The sequence below is a fragment of the Condylura cristata genome, unplaced genomic scaffold (assembly GCF_000260355.1).
Source record: "Condylura cristata isolate star-nosed mole 26May11 unplaced genomic scaffold, ConCri1.0 scaffold00006, whole genome shotgun sequence".
In the NCBI taxonomy this organism is placed as follows: domain Eukaryota; kingdom Metazoa; phylum Chordata; class Mammalia; order Eulipotyphla; family Talpidae; genus Condylura; species Condylura cristata.
Genome location: NW_004567107.1, coordinates 2,737,484 through 2,747,489, shown reverse-complemented (window position 1 = coordinate 2,747,489; position 10,006 = coordinate 2,737,484). Strand labels below are relative to the sequence as shown.

Genomic DNA, 10,006 nt, shown 5'->3' with positions numbered 1-10,006 from the left:
GCAATGGCCGGAAATAAAAAGGCGCCTGCAAATTGCGCAGCACTGCCAGCGAATACCACGTGGGTTGGCTGCGAGTGCCCCGGAGTGTGCAGAGAGGTGGGGTCTCAGATCCTTGACCAGACACGTGGGAGTCTGAGCACAAAGCTGGCCACTCGGCAGGACCCCGGACGCTTCCCGGGTCTCTCTGGCCCCGGGCCTCTGCACACACGGCGCCTCCTCGCCCTCCTCGCCCCGCTGCCCCAAACCCGCCGCTCTCCAGCAGTGTCTGGTTGCTCGTTCTTCAGTTCTCACTGAGGAGCCACGCCCGGCAGGTCTACCCTGCTGCCTGGCCGCTGGCCCCTTCCCAAGCGCCTCCTTGGTGCCGCCACGGCCTCATGTCCACCCCCCGCCATCTCCCGTGGCAGAGTACATCGGCGTCCACCTCTCCAGGCTGTAGGCCTGTCAGGGCAGCAGCTGTCCTGCCGCTGGTGACGGAGGGCAGGTGGATGGCTGGACACCTGGATGCGTGGGGGGATGGTGACGGGGGCTGGATGGATGCTGGATGGGCGGGCGACGGGCGGGTGGGTGTCGGGTGCACGTACGGCTAGGTGAGCCAGCGAGTGGGCGGCTGGGTAGGTGTGTCCATGGGTGGGTGCCCATGGCTAGGAGGGTGGAGGGCTGGATAAACAGGTGGGTGACTGAGAGGATGGGTGAATGGAGGCATGGCCGGGCGAGCTGTGTGTGGGAAGGTGATGACCATTTCGGCGAGCAGACGGGCCGCTCCCTCGCAAGGTGGGGAGAGCAAAGCCAGGTGCGGGCTCCCAAGTCACCTGCCTCCCAGACCCCTCAAGCACGGTAGAGCGCCCCTTCAGGAGGATGGGCAGGCCCACTCGGACTTGGCACTGGGCACCTTACCCCGTCCCGTCTCTTGGCAGACCCTGCATTTGCGATCCTGCTGGCAGCCTGGGCACCTGTGACCCCCGCAGCGGGCGCTGCCCCTGCAAAGAGAATGTGGAAGGCAGCCTGTGTGACCGGTGAGTGCCTGGGGCTCAAGTGTCTGGCACGGGCACCTGCCGCAGATTATATGTGGACTCCGCTCTCACTGTCCTCGTTGGCTCTGTGCTGGTGTGGAGAGAAGCTGAGGTCAGAGCTGCGTGGCCAGCCGCGGCCTTGACTCTCCCCCGGCTGGCCCCAGGCTGCTGCCTCCCCCTTCCACGCGTGACCTGTGGGCTGCGGGGTCTTCCCCCAAGACCTCTCAAGTGAGGGGGTGGGCGGGTAGGAAGTTGGCACGGAATTGGGGAACCAGAATCCACCTGTGTCCTTCGGCTTTGCCCCGGAAACCCCACTGCCCATCCGTGAGATGGGGTCAGTGAGTTGTGCTCATGGAGTTGGTGGGGGGGTCACCCTAGGAACTGGATTCCTCCCCCCAGGCCAAACCCAACAGATTGCCCCCCACCCCAGGGTGCAAACTGGGGCTGTGCTTGTCAGACGTCTCTCCAGGCCTCCTTGGAGATGACCGGTTCCGGGGCAGGGGCAGGACAGCGCAACTTGAGCCGGCTCGTCCTGCCGGCTCGTCCTGCCAGAATGCTCAGAAGTTCTTAAAAACAAAAACAGACCAAAATAAACCTCCAAACCCCACCCCAGGATGGGGGGCCCTTGTCAGAGGACACCAGAGCCGATCTGCAAGAACTCCCCAGACCGGAACAAATTGAGTAGCAAAATAAATCATGAGGGTATTAGATTATAACCCAAGGAACAAAGTAAACACCCACAGGTCCCCTCCGGCATAAACAGATGAGTGAACAAACAAACACACAAAGGCGGCGGACAGACCTTCCTCTCAGGGCTGATAGCTGCAGTGTGAGGGAAAGCCACGGGCGGTGAAACTCAGTGCAGGCACTCTGAGTCTGAGCTGGACAGCCGGCTCCTGCCAGTTTGAACCAGTATGAGCCATGTTTAGCTGGCTGGATCCCCTTTCGGAGTTTTGAGCCTGTTACAACCAATTCACGTGGCTTGGTTTCATTTCAGCTCTTCGAAGAAGTCAGAGCCGGATTCAGTGAGTTTCAGTGTCGCTTGGTTTGTCAGCAGTTTCACAGTTTTGAGCCAGTAGGAGGCAGGGTCAGTTGGTTTCACTGTCAGTTGGTTTCCATTTCCCTTCTGGGGGGAGTCAGAATCGGTTTGGAGCAGTCAGAACCAGTTTGAGTCCGTTCAAACTGGCTGGAACTGGTTTGAGCCATTTGGGACTGGTTCCAGCCCGACTGAGCCAGTCTGAGCTGGCCAGTTTGATCCAGTTAGATCCACTTAGAACCAGTCAGTTGCAGTCTGAATCAGTCAAGGCAGGCTTGAACTGGTCCAACACATCTGAGCCAGTGAGAACCAGTTGGATCTGGTTTCAGCCAGTCTGAACCAGTTTGAGACTGGCTTGAACCTGTCCGAGCTGGTTAGAACTGGTCCATTTCTGCTGGTCAGAATTGGTTTCAGCCTGTCTGAATGAGTTTGTGCTGGTGAGAACTGGTTGGGTCCGGTTTCAGCCAGTCTGAACAGGTCAAAACTGGCTTGAACCCGTCCAAGATGATCAAAACAGCCCAAACCAATTTCTGCTGGTCATAACTGGTTTCTCCTGCCTGGAACCAGTCAGAACCGGTTTTAGCCAGTTTGAACCAGTATGAGCTATGGTTAGCTGGCTGGATCCCCTTTCAGAGTTTTGAGCCTGTTACAGCCAGCGTCACTTAGTTTGGTTTTGGTTTCAGTTCTCTGAAGAAGTCAGAGCCGGATTCAGTCAGTCTCAGCTTTACTTGGTTTACACTCAGGCAGGGTCAGTTGGTTTCACTTTATGTTGGCTTCAGTTTCATTTTGGTTTCAGTTTCACTTCTGGGAGGATGTCAGAACTGGTTTGGAGTGGTCTACATTGGTGTTAGCCTGTTGTGACTGGTTTAAGCCAGTTTGAACCGGTCAGAACTGGGTTCAGCCGGTCTGAACCAGTTTGATCTGGTTAGATCAGGTAGGCTCCCATCTCAGCCAGTCTGAACTTCTCAAGACTAGCTTGAGCTGGTCTGAGCCAGTCAGAACCGGTTGGAACTACCCCAAACAGGTTTCCACTGGTTGGAGCCGGTTTCAGCCACCTGGAACCAGTTTCAGCTGGTATAAACCAGTTTCAGCCATTGTGAACCAGTTTGAGCCTGTGAGAACCGATTGGGTCCAGTCTCGGCCAGTCTGAACCAGTCAAGATTGGCTTGAACCAGTCTGACCCTGTTGGAACCAGTCCAAACCAGTTTCCACTAGACAGAACTGGTTTGCACTGCCTGGAACCTGCAGGTCGGAGCCAGTTTTAGACAGTCAAAGCCAGTTTGTGCCAGTTTGAGCCTGAGGTGCTGGTTTTAGCCAGTTTGAACCAGTATGAGCTGTTTTTAGCTTGTTGGATCCCCTTTCAGAGTTCTGAGCCTGGTTTGGTTTGGGGTTCAGGTCTTTGAAGGAGTCAGAACTGGATTCAGTGAGTGGCCATTGGATCGAATGCATCAGAATTGTTTGGAATCAGTTTCATCCTTTTGTTTCCAAGCCGGTCAGTTCCCATGTCTCCTGGTTTGAACCTGCCAGCACTGTTTGTCAGCAGTTTCATGTGTTTGCACCAGTCGGGGGCACTTTCAGCTGGCTTCCCTTTCAGTGGTTACAGTTTCACTTCTGTGGGGAACTGACTTGAGCCCTTTGGGACTGGTTTCAGCCAGTTGCAACAGGTTGACCAGTTTTGGCCGCTCAGAACCTGTTTGATCCATTAGAACCAAGTGGTTCCTGTCTCGGCCAGTCTGAACCTGTCAATACTGCCTTGAACCCGTGAGAGCCATTTGGAACCTGCTGGAACTAGCCCAAACCGGTTTCTGCTGGTCAGAAGCAGTGTGAGTTGCCTGGGACCTGTTTGGGTCAGTCTGAACCAGTTTGATCTGGTTAGAACAGGTTGGATCCTGTTTTGGCCAGTCTGAACCAGTCGAGATTGGCTTGAACCAATCTGAACCGGTCCAAACCAGTTTCCGCTGGTCACTGACACCTGTGGCGGAACTTTAAGGACTGCGAGGCTGTCGGCACCCCAAGCATCGCCCGTAGAGTGCTTAGCAATGGCTGTGTTGGTAAGCAAAATGTAGCTTAGTTCCCCTGAACTTACGGTGGGCAGGAGCTTGCGACCCCTTCTGGAGAGACACCTGGCAGGTCACCTAGCGGTGAAGGTCGACATTATCTGGGTGTCACATAGGTCTGAGTCTCCCAACAAGCTGCCCAGTGGGGCCCTGATTCTCCCCGAAACCCACAGCCCCAGTTTCATGGTGAGAAAATGTCACCCCAACCCAACCAAGAGCATCCTACAACACGCCTGAGTGCTCCCTTCAGAGGGGCAGCATCGTGAGAGGCGAGGGGAGCCGAGCACCTGGCGAGGGGGCCGAGGGCAGGGCCGACGGCAGCGCTGTCCAGGCAGGACCCGGCGCGGGACACAGACAGGAGTGGGGGGTCCTAGTGAAGCTGGGGCTCGTGAACAGCACTCCCGAGGGCCCATTTGTTGGTCTTGGCCGACATGCCTGGTTGTGTGTGTGGGGGGGGGAGAGGGGTAGGCAGCCGGGAACTGTCTGCAACTCTTGCCAATCTGAAAAATAAGGCTGAAGTTCCCCAGTGACACGGGACCCGCCCCTGTGTGACGCCCTCGCTTCCTTCCAGGTGTCGCCCCGGCACCTTCAACCTGCAGCCGCTCAACCCGGCCGGCTGCAGCAGCTGCTTCTGCCACGGCCACTCCAAGGTGTGCGAGGCCGCCGCCCACTTCCGGGTGCGCCACATCCTCTCCAACTTCCGCCAGGGTGAGACGTGCCCCCGGCCCAGGCAGGGCAAGCGCTCTGCTCTGGGGGTCCTGCAGGGCTGGGGTGGGGGTTGAGAGTGCAGTGTGGCCCCCCATGCCCATCACCAGTCTCCAGCACCGACACCCCGCCCCAGGCCCGACCTTTGTCCTCAGCCCCAGCAGCAGTGACACTTGTGGGCAGGCTGCCGTAGCTCAGCGATGAGGATGCAGGCGAAATCCCCTGGCCCCCACACGCTGAGCACCTGCTGTATGCCAGGCAGCTGTGCTCTTTTCAGGCGTGGGACCGCACCTGTCTCTGGCAGGTAGGCGCTCTCAGTCCTCTTCCCAGAGGGGGCAACGCTTCCGTGGGTCACATGACTTCATTGTTGGTACCAGGTTTGGCAGCTCCTCAGTTTTGCCCTTGGCCCTCTGCAAGCCTCCCGCTGAGCCCAGGGCCCAGGGCCACCTTGGTGCCCTGCGTCCCTAACCCAGTTGGCACAAGCGCCCCTTTGGGGCAGGGACGCCGCGGGGCCGTGAACTCCGCCTTGAACCTCGGCCTCACCAGGCCAGGTCTGGGCTGGGCCACCCCTGAGATGTGCTGGCCGCTGGCTGGCTGGCTGGCTGGGCTGGGGCGCCCAGGTGCGGCCACAGCGCGCCCTCTGCCGGACGCAGCGTGGACTGCAGGGCCGAGAAGGGCCTGGGCTGGGGGCTCAGTGGGGCTTCAGTGTCCTGGGGCACGTTGAGGTCCTGGTCTGGCCTCTCGCTTTGTCGGCAAGCACCCTGGCCAGCAGTTCTCCAGCTTTTTGGTGTCTGGACATTACTGAGGACCCCGAGAGTGCTTCTCTGTCCTCTGGATGGGTCTTCCCTGTTAGAAGTCGAACCCGGGTAACTTAAGGTGACTTTCTCTGAATCCATTCAGATATATAGCTGTAGTCAGCCCGTTACGTTGTGTGACAGTGACTTTTAAAAGACAAGTAAACGCGTGAGAAGAGGGCTCTTGGTGTGTCTGCACCCCTTAGTGCCCGGCCTCGAGGCCAGTTGGCCGCGTGCTCTGGCTCGCCGTAGTCTGTGCGGATTTACATCTGTGGGCTCGGAAAGCCCCACTTCGCACTGGTGAGAGACAGGCTGAAAATGCTAGTGGTGTTACCTACCCCTGCCTCTCGGGGGCCTCGGGGGGCCTGGACTAAGCCAGAGATCCACCACTGGGCCCCGTTTCGCAGAGGGACAGCAGCTTCAGAGGGGTTAGGCGCCCGCTCTGGTCACACGGCCGTTCTGGAACTGAGGCCCCGGCCTCGCCTTTCTGAGCCTCCCCCCTCTCCCCAAACCACCCCCCTACCCTCGGTCACCCTGGTGTTGGGCCTCCCCCATCACCCAGCTGCCCCTGGGGTCACTTGCTCTGTGCCGGGCTGAGCCGGGAGGGCCGCTGATACCAGAGCACGGGCGGCCGAGCTGGAGCGCGCCCCTGGCCAGGTCACTTCCTACCCAGGTGACCCTGTGACGTGTGTGCCGCAGGGAGAGGTGATGAGGCCAGGAAGCCCCAAGCCCTGAGCTTCCTGGCGTCACCCCCCACCCCAAGGCCACCGTCCTGGCTCTGGGGTCGGAGCCCCTGGCTGTGGCCGGAGTACCTCCCGCCATCAGCCCGCCCTGTCTCTGCACCCCAATGTTCAGGCCTCTGGGGGCCTTGGGACTCGGGGCCAGGTGTAAGCAGGGCTGGGGGCAGGGCCGCCAGAGCCTCACGGGCCGTGTTCCCTGTCCAGGAGCCGAGGGCTGGCGGGCCAGCAGCGTGGGCCCCGAGCACCCAGCACGCTGGAGCCCGGGGGGGCTCCTCCTGAGCCCAGAAGAGGAGCTCACGGCACCAGGTACTGACCCGCCGGCTGGTCCCTTCTGCCGCTGTAACGGAGGGCAGGTTTCCCTCGCTATCCAAAAGCAGAACAGGCTCGTTTGAAATGATTCGGTAGGTCATAGTTTGGCTCTGAAATGTTCTCCTTAAATGTTTTGGCTCCCAAAAGTTCTCCTTATAAATCCGTGGAAATGGGGTTCTCGGGCACAAGCTCTCAGCTACCGAGTCATACCACCCAGGCGTGTGCCCCTTCCCGGCAGGGCCTGGGCCTCCAACGTGCTGGCTCCCGGCACAGGTGTGTCCTGCCGGCCCCAGAGCCGCGCTGTACAGCGGCTCTCGCTGAGCTAAGTCACCCTGTGCTGCTCCGGGGGCTGTGGGGAGCATCTCCCCGTGCCGGCCGAGAAGCTTCAGTGCCCCTTGGCTCGCAGCCCCCTTTTCAAGCCAGCTGTCTCGTGTTCCACATTCTGACACCACTCCGCCTTTTCTCTAAGGCCCCTCAGGACCCCTTAGGGCGCACGTGGGCCCAGGTGGGCCGTCCGCCTGACTCTGGCCACTTTAAGGTCAGCTGATGAGCAGCCTTTATTCCATCTGCAGCCTTCGTTGGCCCCCCCCTGCAACATGTCATAGTCTCCGTTCCAGGGGTTAGGACACACGGCCCACCTGCCCCCAGCACCTGCGGGAGCACCCCCTGTCATGGTGGCCCCAGGGCGGCCGCAGGCAGCTGTCACCCCCAGACCAGCGGCGCGTTTCCCATCAGCCCGCACCTCGCCGGCCAGGCGCCTGAGCCCAGGGCCGCCCGTCCCTGCTTGTTCTGAATCTCACGCTCGGCCCCCGCGACCCCCACGGGAGCGGCTGTGGCTTCCCGGAATCCTCAGACCCCAGCCAGGAGCTGGAGCCCATTCTCAGCTCCACTGCGGCCAGAGCTGGGGCCCGCAGCTCCGCGAGGCGCGGGCAGGCCCTCTGGCGGGCAGAGGGGAGGGCGGCGCCCTCTGTGCCTTTTGCGGGCTGTGGTTGATCTTTCGGCACCACTTGTAGTGAGGCGTGGGGCGCCGGTGCAGGCCAGGCAGGGCCGGGGCGGGGGCTCCCAGGCCTGCTGGCCCCCAGCACGTCTTCACCCTCTGGGCTCGCTCTTTCATGGTCTCTCTGCCGCTCAGGCCTCTGGGGCGCCCTTACAGGCTCAGTCTCTCACCCAGGGGTGCCCCTCTGCGCCACAAGGCAGGTGCCCCGCCCGCGCTCCATAAAAGCCTGAGCGTCTTCATTTACCTTCCAGGTCCACCACTCCCTGAACCCAGACTTCCCTGCCTGCTCTAAAGGGGCCAGAGAGGCCAGGGAAGCTGGCCAGATGCTGCCCCCAGGACCCTGTGGCTAGGAGGCAAAGGACGCAGGTCCCAGCCCCTCTGCTCAGAGCCCCTGGGCGGAACACATCTACCCGCGCGCCCCCAAGCAGTCTCCAGTGCCTGCTGGCTCTGCTGGGCGCTGAGCGCGAGGCGGGTGGGCACCCTGCCCGGGCCTGTGGCTCCCAGCTCCGAGTGCTGGGCACTGAGGGCTCTCCGGAGGTCAGGCGCTCCCGCACTGTCCTGGAGGGGCAGGAACACGGAAGCAGCCCTGGCCTGGTTGCCGATGATGTGCAGCAGAACGCACTGGCCTTCGCCCTGGTCACTGCCGGGTGCTGGGCGCAGAGGGGCCTGCAGTGGGCAGACGTGGACGGTCTTGCTGCTCATCGGAGGGCCGGCCAGGTAGCAGCCTGTCCAGCAAGGACGCCCCTCAGCCACTGCGAGCCCAGGGCCCCTGGAGCCAAGCCCGGCCCTGGGGCATGGCCAGGGGGCCTGCCAGGGGGCCACTAGGTGTCAGGGGGCCTGTGGAGGGCAGCCCCATGGAGCTGGTCAGGGGGCTGCCCTGGGGCATGGCCAGGGGTGTCAGAGAGCATCTCATGTCAGAATTCACACGGGAAGCTGGGAGGTTGATCCTGGAGACGGAAACTGGGGAGCAGATGCCTTCGTTTGGGTTCCCCCCAGAGCTCACCCACCATAAGACCCTGAGCATCCAGGGTTCGTTTGCACACTGACGACAGGAAGGAGAGTGAGGGAGAGGGCGGGCGAGACCGGACTCGGGAGAGCCGGCTGGGGGGCCCCGGGACGCCCCGTCCCGCTGAGGCCCCGGGGCCACAGGGCTCCCTGGGCAACTTGACACAGGGGCAGAGCAGAACACACCCTGGGGCAGAAGGACCAAGACACCTTCAGCGCACCCACGGGCTGCCCCCAGGCGGCGGGGGGCCGCAGCCGCAGAAGCCCTGCGTGCAGCGAAGCGGGGGATCCCCGCGTGGTCAGCGGGGATGGAATGCCAGCAAAGGTGCCACGTATGCCGGCCGTTGCCTCCCTCTGGCAGCCCTGCGCTGTATTTGCCACGCTGTTTGTGTTCTAGCTACTGGTACGTAAAGAAACATTGACAGTTCACTGGGAGCGTGAACGTCACCGTCCACCGTCTCTCCGCACTTGGTACCAGATCAGAGCGTGCACTTGGCCAGGGGCCATCATGACCACCCCATTGTTGGGGCTCCTGAGCGGAGGCTACTCCCCCCGGCACACGCACGTACTCGCTCGGTCCTCAGCCCAGCGAAGGTGGGTGGGCGGCCTCTCGCAGCCTGGCCCTCAGCCCCGGCAGCGCTCCGGGGCCTCGGTTGACAGGGTGATGCGGGGAGCCACTAGGACGTCTCGCCCCCTGCGCCCCCAGGCCAGCGCCTGCTCTGGGGGCCTGGCCCCCGCCTCAGCAGCCAGGGCCCCGCGGGGCCCAGAGGGAGCCCCCTCGCCTGGCCTTCCCCTGGAGGCTCGCTCAGCTCCCCCGCGTCAGGCCACAGGGACCTGAGCTCCGGGCCTCGGGAACATGGCGTGTGACGCCAGGAGGGGACACCCAGGGCAGCGATGAAAGCATGGAGAACGTCGAGACAGAAGCAGAGCTCTGGGCTGGGCTGTGGGGCGTGGGAGCAGCCCCCCAGCGTCTGCAGGGAGCCCTTGATTTCCTACGCTCTGGACCTTGCTCGTTTGAACACTTAATGGCCAGTGAAATCAATACAGACGTTTAAAATGGAGCTAATGAAGTGCAGCCTGAGAAAGCCTCTCGTCTCCTCCCCAGGGAAGTTCCTGGGAGACCAGCGGTTCAGCTATGGGCAGCCCCTCACCCTGACCTTCTGGGTCCCCCCGGAGGGCTCCCCACCCCCCGTGCAGCTGAGGCTGGAAGGGGCAGGCCTGGCCCTGAATCTGCGCCACTCCGGCGAGTCCGGGCCCCCGGCGGCGGGCCAGCCGGGCGAGGTGCAGCTGCAGTTCCGGTACGCGCCCCGGAGGGGGGCGGGCGGCCCTGTGGCGGGAGACCCCACTGGGCGC

The 10,006-nt window shown here is 62.0% G+C and overlaps 1 protein-coding gene across 1 annotated transcript in view; it reads left to right on the top strand.

Moving 5' to 3' along the window:
• Window positions 1-10,006, top strand: part of LAMC3 (laminin, gamma 3) — a 78,706-nt gene that overhangs the window by 51,017 nt on the left and 17,683 nt on the right. Inside the window, exons 10-13 of the mRNA XM_012721199.1 lie at window positions 915-1,013; window positions 4,675-4,811; window positions 6,547-6,648; window positions 9,759-9,951. Coding sequence (XP_012576653.1) covers window positions 915-1,013; window positions 4,675-4,811; window positions 6,547-6,648; window positions 9,759-9,951 — 531 coding nt within the window. The remainder of the gene's footprint in view (window positions 1-914; window positions 1,014-4,674; window positions 4,812-6,546; window positions 6,649-9,758; window positions 9,952-10,006) is intronic.